This window comes from Sciurus carolinensis, chromosome 10 (genome assembly GCF_902686445.1).
Source record: "Sciurus carolinensis chromosome 10, mSciCar1.2, whole genome shotgun sequence".
Taxonomy (NCBI): Eukaryota; Metazoa; Chordata; class Mammalia; order Rodentia; family Sciuridae; genus Sciurus; species Sciurus carolinensis.
This window is the reverse complement of record NC_062222.1, coordinates 134,936,430-134,951,243: the sequence shown is the minus strand read 5'-3', so window position 1 is coordinate 134,951,243 and position 14,814 is coordinate 134,936,430. Positions and strand designations below refer to the sequence as shown.

The 14,814-nt window shown below is 51.7% G+C and overlaps 1 protein-coding gene across 1 annotated transcript in view; it reads left to right on the top strand.

Annotated features, from left to right (window-relative positions):
• Stx18 (syntaxin 18) overlaps nt 1-14,814 on the top strand; it is a 114,800-nt gene that overhangs the window by 98,249 nt on the left and 1,737 nt on the right. The window contains exons 7-10 of the mRNA XM_047566106.1: nt 3,887-3,975; nt 11,433-11,491; nt 12,687-12,756; nt 14,226-14,306. Of these exons, the coding sequence (XP_047422062.1) occupies nt 3,887-3,975; nt 11,433-11,491; nt 12,687-12,756; nt 14,226-14,306 (299 nt within the window). The remainder of the gene's footprint in view (nt 1-3,886; nt 3,976-11,432; nt 11,492-12,686; nt 12,757-14,225; nt 14,307-14,814) is intronic.

Below are 14,814 nucleotides of genomic sequence, written 5' to 3'. Positions count from 1 at the left end.
GCAGAGGGACATGGACCAGGAAGGTGCTGGGGACTTGGTCCTGGGGGCCTGTAGGCCACAGAGAGACTGTACTTTTGCTAAGTCAGACAGGAAGCCATGAGCAGATCTGCTCAGAGGATTGTCACACTTGACTACATCTCACTGGATTCCTCTGGTTGTCCTGTTGATATGGAATGCTGGGCAGCAGGGACAGACACAGGTGGCTAGGAGGCTTCTAGAGCCACCAGCCGCAAGGCAGTGGTGGGCAGCACGGAGCATGGAGGCAGGGCCCTGGGACGAGTGGTAGAATGCCGGGCGTCTTGAAAGGACCCCGGGCACAAGGCGGCATCTGGAAGAAAAGAGCTGCCCTCACTGAGCCACAGAGGACTCTAGAAGAGCAGGATTGGTCAGGAACTTGGTGAGGGGCATGTGGATGTGGGATGCCTGGTGGAGATGTTGAGCAGGAAATTGGGCCCACAAGTCCAGGGGCCAGGGACAGGGATGTAGACAGCATTGGTCCCTTGAGACAGGCTGGATTCACAAGGAGTGAAGGTCAGTAGGAAGAGAAGGAAGGACTTCCTCTTCCTGGTACTTCCTGTCTGTCTGCCCTGCTCTTCCTCCCAGCAGTATTCTTTGTGTTCTTATTACCTGTCTCCCCTGCTACCCGGAAGTCCCCAAGGGCAGGAGCGTCTACATCTTGCTCATTCCTGTACCCCTAGCACCAGAGTAAGACTCAGCCACAGGAGGCCTCAGTAAATATGGCTTGGAAAACTGCACGCACGCATGAGTCTGTCTGGAAGCTGAGTGCTTTTCCTTACTGTGGAGTGTGTTCCTGATCGAAAGAGGAATCAGAGGCCCCTGGGTGGCAGGAAGTAAGTGGTCACAGTGAAGAACGCTGCTCTTCATGCTTTACGCTTTGTCTTTCAAGTCCGTGTCAGCATGAGGCCATCTCCTGTCTAAGCCACCCCTCCTGGCCTTCAGGGAGAGCACCAACGGCACTCCGAGCGTCAGTTTTCCCAGTTTAAAAATGGGAATAGTAGTACCCACATTTCAGGAACGTGGGGAGATTAGTGGTGGTCACTGGAGCTAAAATCTTTCATGCTTCAAAGGACATCATCAAGAAAGTAAAGACAATCCACAGAATGGGCAAAAGTATTTGCAAATCATGTCTCTGATAAGGTGCTTTTATATCCAGAATGTAGAAAGAACTCTTTACAACTCAGTACTACAAAGACTACCTGGTTAAAAATCAGCAAAAGTTTTTACGTTTCTTAAAGAAATATCTACAGGTGGCCAGTAAGCACATTAAGAGGTGCTCAACATGCTTAGTTATCAGGGAAATGCAAATGACAGCCACAGCGAAGACCCACCTCACACCTGCCAGGACCGCGGGAGAGTGCAGAGCAGGGCCAGGCAGAGCCCCGTGTTCGGTGGCAGAATCGGGCTTTGAATTGAAGCACGGTAAGAAGCCGCTGGAGGGTTTGAGGCTACAGCACGACATGGTCTGGGTCAGGTCCTCAAAGCCCTGTGACTGCTGTTAACAATGGAGGCAGACAGATGGGCCAGGAGTCTTGCAGCAGCCCAGGCACAAGATAGCGTCAGCCACTGGGGAGGCCACAGTGCAGCAGCAGGTGGAAGGTGGCCTTGCTGCCTGCGGTGAGCGGGGCTAGAGCCAGGGTTTGGCAGTGAGGCTCAGGCGAGCGGGGATGAACCAGAACGGTGGCCGGCATGCTTCCTAAGGTGCCCATTGGATGCACGGGGGAAACAGCGCGTCCGTGAGTCTGTTGGAGTGAGCAGGAAAAGCTCAGGGCTGGGGACTTGGGGGCGGGGCAGTGTCCCGAGAAACAGGCAGTTTGTAGCCACCGGCCTGGATACATCTGCGAGAAAGAGGGGATGGGGAGAACCAAAAGCAGGGGTGTTAAGGTTGAATGGTGGGCTGGGCCAAACGGCAGCAGGCCTCGAACACTAGACCAAGCTTCTGTACGGCTCCACTCTGGGCGCCACGGAGCAGCAGGGCAAGGCTTCAGATGCCACGGAATCGAACATGCTCTAAGCATGGGTTCTGTTGACCACATCCTAGCTTAGAGCTAGTCCACGCTTGGTGCAGATATGAACAAGGTTTATGTGTTTTTGCTTTTAGTATTCTTATCTTAAAGAAAAAAGAAGCTTGAAATGGACACCGTGATGAAGATAGGCAGGAGACAGCAAGTTCCTAGGGATGGAGCAGGGTGGGTGGAAAGGGCAGGTCCCCTGCCAGAGGATGCCATCTCAGGGGAACAGTAGCTCAGTGTGTGAAGCTGCTTTCAGCAAGGCATTATAAATACATTTTCCTGTAATGACAGGTGTGGCAAAAACAGGTTTTCCTGCACTGTCATGGTGGAAGTAGAGGTTTTTTGTGAAGATGTCTTCCCAGTGACAACCACATCTTTCATGCCTGGTCAGCTGTCTCCAGCCTGCTGCTGTTATGATGTCCTTTTCCTGTCAGAAGACCCTGAGCTTCTGCTCATCTCATGGGACTGAGATCAGCTTCAGGAAATTGACTGAGGTTGAGGAGGAAAGCGAAAGGAAGTAGTACCTTGGAGTTGATGGCAAGCCGAGAGGCACTGCCGAGACTCCCTCAGTAACCTTTGGAGGCAGAGGCCCCATGTCTGTCCCCACGGAGGAGCAGTCCTGCCCTTTCACTGCCGTCTGCTGGCCCCATTCATGACCCGCAGATCTCGCCAGCGCCGTGCTGGCGGCAGGCCTTTCTTGGAGCCTGCATCCTCACTGAGCTTCATCAGGGAGCCGCCATTCCTTATCCAACCATGATCAGAAAGTTCTCTAGGTCAGACTGCATCCCTCCTATTCAGCAGTTCTGTGGCCAGGCACCTGTCTTGGAGAAGTACTCCAGGGGGCACATGGTGCTATTGCACTAGTGAAAACTGACCTGACTGAAGGTTTACCAGCGGAGTTAACAGTGACCTCAACTGTATCCAGTCAGACATGCGTGCCTGTGACCCCAGCTACTCAGGAGGCTAAGGCAGAAGGAACCCAAATTGGAGGCCAGCCTGGGCAATTTAGCGAGACCCTGTCTCAAAATAAGAAGGGCTAGGGGTGTACCTGAGTGGTAGACCATTTGCCAAGCATATGAAAGGCCCTGGATTCAATCCCCAGAACTATAAATATAAACAACAACAAAAAAACTCTTGTATCCTTACAATGGAATATTATGCAGCAGTTTGAAGTCAAGCTATTTGAACTGATCCAAAGTGATCACCAAAATGCATTAATAAATCTGAAAAGCAAGTTTGGGAACAATATGTTATTGTTGATATCTGTGAAGAGTGAGCCACTGCCACACAAGAGAGTGTATTTCTGGTTGTGGGGGGTGTGCAAGAAACATATCTGTATGAATACACTTAGATAAAGTCAAGGAGGCTGGATCAAAGCAGTGACTCTGTAGAGAGGAATAGAATTGGGAAACAGCATATCATTTCCTCTGTAACGTGTGTGTGTGTATATATATATATTTTTGTTTGTTTGTTTTCCCCCAATGAAAGCACTCATATATTGCAACCCTTAACAGTGGGGGGAGAATTCTAGTGTGAGAGTGTGTCTTAAAGTGAAATGCACTAACAAAGACTGGTTCTGAAGAATGTCCATTTAGTCTGCAGCCACTGCTGAATTCAGTGCAATATTGAAACTGCCCCCATCTGCCCTACATGCGAGCATGCGCACACACGCAATTTAAGTCCTAAACATTGCTGCATATTAACCAACAGATGAATGTAGGCAAAGCTGCAAGATTGCATTGAGTCTCCTGTTCGTAATACACCTGTATCCTGAGTTACCCTATGCTAAAATGAATATTTGGCCTTCTATCTGTTTTCATTTTTTTGTTGTTTCTTTGTTTTATATTTTTTAACAGAAAAGATTCTGACTGAAGCAGAACCTCAGCTGGGAACCTGGGGAGATGGCAAAGGTGAAGATGAATTATCCCCAGAAGAAATACAAATGGTAATGCTATTCTCGTTTTTTATTTATTTAGTTTTTTGTTTGTTTGTTTGTTTGTTGGTACCAGGGATTGAATGCAGGACACTTGACCACTGAGCCACACCCCCAGCCCTACTTTGTATTTTATTTAGAGACAGGGTATCACTGAGTTGCTTAGCACTTCACCATTGCTGAGGCTGGCTTTGAACTCGCAATCCTCCTGCCCCAGCCTCCTGAGCCACTGGGATTATAAGCGTGTGCCACTGTGCCCAGCTCTTGTTTATTTCTAACCAGTTATCCTAAGACCATTTCATTGAGTAGTAGTCTATCCTAAATGCCCTTTCCCTGATTTTTATACTAAGGTTTAAAAATTATAAAAATGTATTTTATATATATCTTCCTACTTGATTTCCTAGTTCCTTATATGCTTTTCATGTGTTTTAAATTTGCAATAGCATAATTAAAGAAGAAATTGCCTTGGGATAATATAATTAATAATAGGTGTCTTTTCACCGGCATTAAAATCATCTTTATGACTGGGACTGTGGCTTAGTGGTAGAGCACTTGCCCAGCATGTTGTTATGGGGCGCAACTTAAGAACAAACCGATCACCACTGAGAAGTTTAAATTTGAGAGTCTTTATTAAACTGGCCAGCTGACTGTCTCACACAATGCCCCAAAAAATGGCTATTGGGAGAACAGCCCTGACCACAGGGTTGTAGGGGTTCTTATACCAAAAATCACATTAATCATAAGTGTCTGTTGCTATGATTCGAAATTACACATTAACATCATGAGATCATCGACAGAGGGGGAAGTGGATCAGAATGACCCTTACCTAGGTACAAACTGAAGAATGGTTACTAACATCCACACAATCACTGTTTACATGGTTCATTGTTTAGGAGCAATAGGAATCAAAAGAGAGCAATTCTTTACTACATAGGAGTTGCCATTGTATATTATTAAACAAGTCACACCAAGTAACTGATGATGGGCACGGAGGCAGGGTGTTCCCATGGGAGAAGCTTATTTCCTACATAACATGGAGTCTCAGAGCAAAATGGAGTCTGTTTAGTCATTTCCCTTAGAGTCTGGCCTATAACAGTCTCATGGAGTCAGATCTGTCAGTCCATCACAATCCCATTGCCCTACTTTATTTCCCAGCCTCTCGGCAGTGCAGGTGCCACACGGGGAATCTTGTTGTGCTTTCATTGCCAAATTCCCAGAGCCTGAGCAGGGTTGGGGATTACTTGTTGATGGGTGAGTGACTCTGAGGAACACAATGTGAAAGCCATAGGCTGTTGTAGAAGGTAAAGGAGGATCATCAGGAGTTCCTATGCGAATGTTGTCTTCTCGTGGAAGGGATTATCTGTATTGTGAATGCCCATCTGCCAGGCCTTTCACATGCTGTCTCATTCAGTCTTCATGATTATCAGTGATGCAGAAATGGTCACTGTAATACAGCTGTAGAAAACGAGGCACGAAGTCTCCCTAGCCCCGCCTAAGGTCAGGAGCCCAGCTCTGGACCATAAGTCCCACCTCCAGACCCTGTGCTCTCTATTCTGCATCACAGCTCCCTTGTGTCCCTGGTGGGTTCTGGTGGCCTAGGTGCATGAGGCTGCACACAATTAGCACAGCAGAGTGCCACCGGTGGCCTGCCGGAGAAGTCGAAACAGCTCCTGGGGCCCCCTGACATGCTGAGACCCTGGGGATGGCCAGTCCATGTCTGCCTCTTGAACACTTGGCTGTGGGGACAGCAAGAACTCTGGTGCACCTTACATACAGGTGTGGATTGATGCACTCTTAACCACCCAGATGGCTAGGTTCTGCTTTACTGTCCTCACCTTGGAAACTTAAAACTGATTCAGTGATGGTACATTAACTGTGACCTTCCTGGGGCTTCCCTGTGCTACTTTCTTTGTAGTTATAAGTAGGCTGCCCTTGAACTGTACAGACAAAAATAATTCTGAGCTAAGGAAGTAATTCAAACACCTGGAAGTGTCCTGAGCCTCCTGTCTTCCTTTCCAGCGACACTCGGGTTCCAGAGTCCACCCTCTGACTTTCTTTCCTTGCCTGACCCTCACCATATCAGTAGGGCACGTGCCTGGGAGCCTCGTGGAGTCTGAGGTGTTGAGGGTGGCTAGAGAATACTGTGGCAGGACTCCAGGGAGCAGCAGTGAAGGGAGAGGCAGAAAGGCAAATGCTGGGCTGGAGACAGACGCCTTGGCGACCTTGGGACGAGTGAGGAGGGAGGAGCCTTGCGTTCTCACTTAAGCAGTCAGGAGAAGGGGACACAGCAGGAGAGCATACGGGTGCAGTAGGAGCTGATGGGTTTTATGCTGGAAAATTCAGATTGCCTGTGGACGTGGCGGGGGCTCTCTGGTGCACCAAGGGATCAGGGTACAGGCTGGCGACATCTTAGGGCTGGAGTGTGAAGGGAGGCTTGGAGCAGGTTCTCTAGAAACAGCATCCAGGGGAGAAAGGAGAGGAGCTGGGCCTTGTACCGGGCACACTGTCATGGGGGCAGGCTGAGGCCAGGACCTGGCCCCTGGGGTACATTCTCTTCTTTATGGTCTTGTAGTTTTTCATCCATTTACATAAAATAATTTTACTAGTGGAAATGATGAGCTATGTTCCCCCAAATATGCTATCTCCACATCCCTTTTCCAGAGACAAAAGTGTGCAACCCTGACCCTTCATTAAGAAAGAGCACACATGGTTTGGTGGGTGTAAGTTCTGTGAGGGGCTGTCTGCACGCTCCACCGCTCTTCATGGAGGAAAGAGCCAGAACAACCCAGTAGCTGTTTGTGAGAGGACTTTGTGTTGCTCCCATGGGCAGCGGTGAGCAGCATGGGTAGGAAAGCACTCATGGGCACGCTGCGTCTGGCTGTGTGGAAGGGCACCAAGAAGGCTGGCAGCAATCCGTCTGCCCTCACCGGATGCCACAGCCCCGCGGAGACGAGAGAACGGGGCTCCGGTGACGGTCTGTTAGGAATCCCCCTCCTGTCGCTTGTGATCTGTGTAATTCAGGGAGGAAAATCAGCCTTGCCAGCCTTCAGCCCAGTCAGAATGGATACCCCTGGAATTGTGGGGAGTGCAGGATGCGGTGGCACCTGGAGGGGCCTGCGGCAGGAGTGGGCACACAGCCTGGACTCAGCATGCGCCCCTCACGCCAGGCAGGCTGCGGGTGCATAGGCGCATAGTGCTCGTGCCCTCCTGTGTGTGCTGTGCAGCCAGTGCAGGGCCGCTCCTCCTCCCTCGAGACAGGAGTCCCTGCTTCCACTCCCTCCTGTCCTCAGCCGTGGGACAGGCTCTCGTGGCCCGGGACCCTTCCCAGCAGCCCTGGGCATTTCAGTGTTGTGGCATAGGTGACTAGAGCCATGGGGACTTGGTGACGTAGGTGTCACCATGAGTGGATGGGCAGTGCTGCTGAGATAGGCTAATGTCTGGCGACTTCTGTCTTGCTGGGACCTGTAGCTAAGCACTGTATCTTAGTGTGACTGACCCAAATCCTATTAAAAAGCTCCAGTTTAAAACCGAAGAGAAAGACATCCCTTGCTGCTGGTTTCTAAACTGGAAAGTGGTGTGGCACGTAGTCACTCCTTCAGAACTTTTCCTCAGGGTAAAACGGTGAGTCAAGCCCAATACTAGCAACTAGTGTCCTCTGAGTTGACCCGGGAAGCCCCAGATGGCCAGCTCAGTTCATGCTCAGGAACATGGGAGTTATGTGGCTCACACCTCCTGGAGAGGCTCTAGGCTCCCAGGGCACCCGTGAGCATCCAGAGGAGGGTCACAGAGCCAGGCATGGTGAAGGGCCTGTCACAGAGACGCTTGTGGGTGCGAGCTTCGCGGCTGAGGGGCCGGACAGCATCCAGGAGGCCTGGCCTCCTCCCCTAGCTGCTTTTGCTCTCTGTGAATATTTTTCTCCAGCTTCGTTTTTATTCTATGCTCAAAGCCTTTGTAGAAGAGACTGTCTTAAAATCTGTAGTGACAAGGTTTCGATTAGAAAAGGATTTCTGTAATGATATCCACAGTGTGGCGCCGTGGACTCGAAGCCAGGTTAGAACCCCTTCAGCAGAGCCCTGCTGGAGGGCTGGCCGGCCTCCGAGTGGAACGCGGCGGCTTGGCAGCGTATCGCCTCCCGAGTCTGGCACTGTGCTGGCCGCTGCTGAGCAGCATGGCACAGGTGGGTTTATGCAGCCTCATGGCGGAACAGGCGTTGGTGGCCCCGTCTGAGCCTACATCACCTGCCCAAGGTCACCTAGTTCCCTGGACCCCTAAGCAGAATGCCTCACTATTTGGAAGGAAGTGGGTGGAGGGTGTCTGGTTGGAGTGAAGCACTGTGTTTGTGTAGGAGACCTGAATGGTCCAGAGCAGGTGGGCCCTGGCAGGAGCCCAGAACAGCAGGCTGCCACTGTCATGCTGGAGGGCCCTGCTTGTCCCCAAACCCATCTAGGCCTCCTGTCCTCCTTCTACTTACTTACGTAGCTGGAGGAAGTATTCCTTAGACTGCAGCCAGGTTCGTCTTCAGAGGCATATAAACGCCCTGCCCGTGGTGCTGACCAGGCCTTTCATTCAGCACTACGCTGCCAAAGTCCCCACCTGTGTGGGGATATGACGTGGCCACACAGAGAGGGACAATAGAAGAGGTTGTATGTGTGTGTGTGTGTGTGTGTGTGTGTGTGTGTGTGTGTTTCCCAGTACCTGAGTGAAAGGGCCACAGCACCTCTAGAACTTAAGACCAGACAGGGGGAGGGGTCTTAAAGTGTCTAGCCCCTCACTCTGCACATCCAGAACTGTCTCCCACGAGAGTAACAGCCACGCCTTCGGAGAGCTTACGGTCTGCCGTGCACTTTGGTAAACTACTCACTTTGGTGTAATTTGTGTTCCTTCTGATGGCCCTACTGCTTAAGTACCATCATTCTCTCCATTTTGATAAAGACTGAGATCCAGAGAGATTAGGTTACCTGCCCAAGGTGATATAGCTTGGAAGGTGAAGGAGCTGGAATTCCAGCCCAGCTCCACACCATAGGCACAGGCAGGAAAGGGTAAGACTCACCACCTGTCCATAAAGAAGCAGGTAGGCCACCCAGAAGCCAGTGGCTGGCCCAGGGTCACCCAAGCATTCCCATGAGGCCATAGAACTGGCTTCCACATCCACCTGACCCCTGCCCACAGCTGGAGGTGAGGCATACGCCGTGCCAAGCAGACTGCATGGAGAACTACCCTGAATCCTTGTACAGATGACTGATGTCAGCTCTGGCCGTTACCTGTCTGCCTGAACCTGCCCCCTGTTAAATGGCGACCTTGCACTTGTTTGTAAGCAGCAGGCTTTTTAAAAGCTTCTTTCATTGTGACCTGCTCTCTGAACAGAGCTGCCTTCCACCAAAGCTCCTGGCCTTTGGCAAATCTCCCTTCAGCCCTGTCACCTCAGGTCCCTCGAGGCATCTGCTCCTCTTTCTCAGGTAGCATGAAGAACCAATGGGGTCAAAGGAAAGCTGAGCCAGAATCTGCCCCCGGTCCTGACTGTGCTGAGGCTACTGCAAAGCTTTCAGCAGCAGCAGCTTCTGAGGGGCTCAGGAAGTGCAGCCTGTGCCACATGCCCTGGGCCTGGGAGGAAACACACAGGCTTTGTTCCCAGGGAACGTTCCAGTAATAAATCACCTCAGAGCACTAGTTAATTTTGTTAAGGAACAGTTTCAAAGCATAAAAGGACTGGATTTAAAAGGGCAGGGCCATATTTTATCATTAGAAAATTTCAAAGAAAATGCCTACCCCAGAAAATCCTGAGTGGCACCTGAGAGAATTAAGTCAAAGTAAATTAGTGCCTGAAATCTGAAATAATTACATGTTTTCCTTAAATACTGGACTCTTAAGTCACTGTTGAGTTGACAGTTAACAGAGCTCATACTTTCAGAGTCAAAAGTGAAACTTTCATTCTCAGATGCCTAATTGAAAGGGACTGAATAGCACCACCAGCAGTGAGAGGCCTGCTGCGTGAGGGGGCGCTGCAGGGTTGCCCCACACGTCCACCCTTCCAGGGGCTTTGCCAACCCACCCATTTCCTGACCAGGCAGGTCAGAGGTGGAGCAGGACTGAGAACCAGGTCCTCTAGTGTGACAGGCCCTGTGCTGGGCTCAAGGCCCGGGGAGAATGACAGCCCTGCTGGCCCTGAACAAGTGTGGGGGACTGTAGGGAGAGTGGCTTGGTCTGCCATGATGCTGGATCACAGGAGCGGTACCTGTGCTAGGTGTGGAAGGACCAGCTGGAGCTCCTTGGCCACACAACTGCCTCAGGCAGAGGGAGGCAGGAGATGCGATGGGTCCCTTGTGCCCGACACTGACTGCAGGAGGTTCCAGTGCAGAGGTGGGCAGTGGCCAGGTCATGGAGAGCAATGAGACCTGCCCTTTGGGGTGAAGGGCCAGGGCCAGCAGGGAGCACTCTGCCGTGACAGGCATTTGACCAGGGGGAGGAAGACAGATGGGAGCAGGCTGGAGGTGGCTCACCAAGCCAGCCGTGAACTGGGTCTCCGCTCCATGCGTGCCCTGCCATCCTGCTCAGTGCCAGGCACAGAGCCCCAAACTAACGTTCGTGGATTTGGTGGCAGCTTTAACATGTGAAGGAAAGAACAACTGGAATGCTTTTTCAAAGTTGGATTAGGTCAGTCATGGAGAGTTTCAGACATGCACAAAATTGTACAATTTCTGCTATAAGGCAAAACATTATTAATATCCTAAGGTATTTACAGAAAAATGCTCAGGCAAAGATAGAAAAATAGAAATGACTTGGAGTAGGGCAGGTCTCCTGGAGAAACGGGCCCGGAGACCCATGGCTCAGCTCCTGTGGTGACCTCACGTGTTCACCTCCTTTCCTTTGGCCAGTAACACGTTGTCAAGAATGGCCAGGAGCGGAGCCGCCCGTTCTCCTCAGTTACTCTGCTCTGAGAGACGCCCCCAGTGTCACTGGGTGTATGGGTGACGCTCCGCTTCCAGCCTGAGCACTAGGACATGTGGCTCTTCAGGCTCTTGGGCCTCTCTCTGTTGCTGGCCCAGGTCAGCCTCTGCCCCTCGCTTCCTCCCTCCTTCCCCAGTCCTCCCACGCCAGATCCTTCTCCCTGAGGCAGGCAGCAGCTGTGGGTGCCCGGGTCTTGGGTGGTTGTGAGCCTGGAGGCTGGGGATGCGGATGGGTACGGGCAGCCCTCAGGTGCCTGTGCAGTCTGCACGTCTGCGGCACGCGTGGAGAGCGGGCGACGAGATGGAGATGCTGAGCCAGCCGGCACAGCAGTTCTGCTGTGTGTCGCTTTCTTCCTGGGCAGGGGTGTTTTCCACACTGCTGCTCACAGTCCTCTGGCAGGGCGGCCGGGCATCAGGCTGGGAGGAGAGACTGGGCAGGGAGGAGGCAGGGCAGCCTGCGGTTTCCTTTGGATGCTCACCTTAGCTCAGCAGGATGTCATCACGAGTGTGTTTGTCTCCTCGCAGTTTGAACAAGAAAATCAGAGGCTCATTGGGGAAATGAACAACTTGTTTGACGAAGTAAGGTATGTATATGGTTCCTGTGGGAGCTGAGGGTCTGCCCGCCGCCTTTCCAAGAACTGGAACGTTCTGTCTTTTGGTGCCCAGACATCCCGTGTGCAGCCCACCTGACCCTGGGGTGGTGACAGGGTCCTGGGCCTGTGGGAGGTGACTGACTGCCTTGGCCATCAGGCTCCCAGGTGCTGTTCCTTCCAGAGAGGAGCAGATAGTGGCTGCGGGTCAGCCTGAGCGCATGACAGCAGCTGCAGCACAGGGCTGTTTCTGGCAGTCACTCTGAAGTGAAGCGGCAGCCCCTGAAGGACACCTGCCCCATTGAGGTCTGCCTCCAGGTGGCCAAGCATACACCCTCCTTGGCCCTTCAGCGAAAGCACTCAGGCCTCAGTTGCCTGAGTTGTGTGGAAATGTGTGGAACACGCAGAGTAGCGAAGCCTGGTTCTGGGAGGCCTGTTGCGTTGTGGGCACACCCTCCAACTGGAGCCAGGGCGCTGGACCCATGGCCTGCAGACTTCCTCGGTGCAGGGAATCGATCCCCAGGGCCTGCCTCAGCCCAGCCTGGCCCCGGCCGCACCTCCCGAGTCCTCTCCCAAGTCTGATGCCTGCTTCTTCCCGGGCTACCTGGCCTTTGGGCAGCACAGCTCCCTCTAGACACACACATGGCACCTGTGCTACTGCAGAACAGACAAGGGACTCAGACAGCTTGAGTCGCCCTCATTTGCCAAACCCAGGTGGGATGTTTTCAAATCAAGTTTTTTTTTTTTGTTTTTTTTTTGTTTTTTTTTCATACAAGAGGGAGTTGGTTTGAGTGGGAAACACACCTTTTTTTAAGTTGGGTCTTCAACATGTTCTGACACTTACACTTGAGTCACCAATGTGTATTACGAGGTGGCCAAGCTAGGCACAGGGCTTACCAGAGATTTTGCATTTTGTGTTTAGGGCATAACTCTACACTCCCCAGTTCCCACAAACTGGCACAGAATGTAGGGGGCACGCCCACCTCTTGGGGCTGAGGGACAGTTTACACTGTGGAGTCCAGTGTGCTGGACTAAGTGCCATCTCCTCTTCCCCACCTGACATGGCCTGTCCCTCTTCTCCTCTCCTTCACCCTGCTGAGATGGTTTCCTTAGAAATGTGTGGCATTCCTATGAAATTACCAAGTGCTAAGAGTTCATGTGTAACCTACGGATTCTTTTTTCTATGAAGGCAAATCGAAGGGAGAGTGGTTGAAATCTCCAGACTGCAAGAGATATTTACGGAAAAGGTTTTGCAACAGGTAAACAAAAACAGAACATGGTTCTCAGTTTTAGCTTAGAAGAGAAACCCACCAAGCCCTGGGGCTTCTCCTACAGGCATCCAGGCCCTGTCACTGTGAGCACAGCTGCTGTTAGCTGTGGGCACTCAGAGCTCCTTGAGCAAAATCCTGGTGGCCCCAGAGCAGCTTCTCAGAGGACCAGGTCAGGACCAAGTGACTGTCCCCTGGAGTACATAGTAGCACATGGGAGGAGACAGGCCAGGTCTGGGAGTCAGACAGCTTTTGGTTCCAGCTGCCCTGGGGTAAGCTGGAGATTCCTCTGCACAGCAATTCCCTGTCCACCAAGTGAGGTGACCTGTAGGATTGCTGTAAAGTTCAGAGGCACCCACACAGTCCCTGATAGGGATAGCGTTACAGCTCAGATACGGCCCTCTCAAAATGTCAGGCCACGCCACTTCACAAGTACCCTTGTGGGGAATAGGATTTGTTTTTTTACGTGAATGTTCACGTCATTTCTGCTAACCTACCATTCTGAGATTTTTCCAGCCATGACTGGCAAAATTTTTAAAGCCCAATGAATCTTCCCTTTTGGGTTTAGCACCCACAAACTGTGGGTTTGAAAGACAAAACCTTTTTTCTCCGGTGTGTTAGACTGGGCTCATGGTCACTCACAAAATAGCGTTCCCTAAAGCAAGCAGCCAGAGTCATATCACTATGAAGGAGGTAGACGGCATCTAACCACAGTTTGAAAGTTCAGGGTCATAGAACTGTTGCCTTTCCTGTAGCACCTTACAGGATCTGCTTAGGTACTGTGTGCCAGGCTGTGACAAGCCTGGTCTGTGTCAACCCCACCCCCATGGCCATCACTTCAGCCTCGCAGAGTGGCCAGCTTGCTTCGGGAGCAGTGTTCACATGAGACCAGGGTCCCATATTCCTGAGCTTTCCAGGTGTTTGCAGGGAACACTTCCTGCAAGCATCTGCATCCCATTTTGAGTTTCAGCCTGTCTGAAAGAGCTGATCGGAAGACAAAGCACCTTTTTTTGGAGCCAACATGTTTGTTTAGAAGCACCTACATTTTGAAGCACCTACATTTTGAAGCTTACTTCTCTGGTCTTTAGAAAGAATAAATGAGGGACTGGAGAGAATGTCCCCTGGCACATAGTGGCCATTCCACAAACAGCAGCTCTTATGTTTCTGCCCTTATCCAGTGGCATGGGAGAGATGGCAGGTAGGGGAGCAGACTCCAACAAGGTGAGAGTCTTATCCAAGCCCTGCCACTGGGCTTCTGCATGACGTGGGCTCAGTAAACTCTAAGCCCTAAGTTTCCCTTTCATAAAAGGAGTGGTGCCTCAGGGTGCTGTGAGGACTCATGGGCCAACAGGTAAATAAATCCCTGTCCCTTGACAAGCGGAGGCTGCTGTTTTCAGCACAATGTCTGCTTGTGGGAGGAGGCAGTGGCTATATTTACCCAACACCCTTTCCTTCTACAGGAAGCCGAGATTGACAGCATCCACCAGTTAGTTGTAGGAGCAACGGAAAACATCAAGGAGGGCAATGAGGACATACGAGAGGTAGGTGCTCTTGGGTCCTCTTGGGTATGACCTGGAGCAGTACCAAGTCTCACTGGCAGGGCTGCCCAAGAACTTTGGGCAGTGCCAGCAAGCCACGTGTTCATGAGCCCCATTGGCCACCTCCAGCTTGTTGGCAAGATGCAGTGGCTCCCACCCTCCAAAGCAGCAGTCTGGGGTGGGGTGGGCCCCCCAGGAGTGGTTAGGCAACCTCCAGAATCCAGGAGTGGGTGCCGTGGAGGGGCAGTGCCTGGTCAGTGTTCGGGGATGACCTCCCAGGCACTCTCTGTTGAGTGGACCTTCTTTTCTGAGCTACCTTCAGGGTCAGGCTGAACACTGGGTCACCCACTGACTTGGCATCACTGGGAAACACAAGCCAGGCTGAGACTGCTCTGCACCTTTAACCCTGAGACATGATTCCTGGGGTGCTCTTTCCTGGGGCAGTGGGCAGGACTGCCAGACCAAAGCAGAATAGGAAAGGACAGCCCACTTGTCTTCTGAGAATTCACCC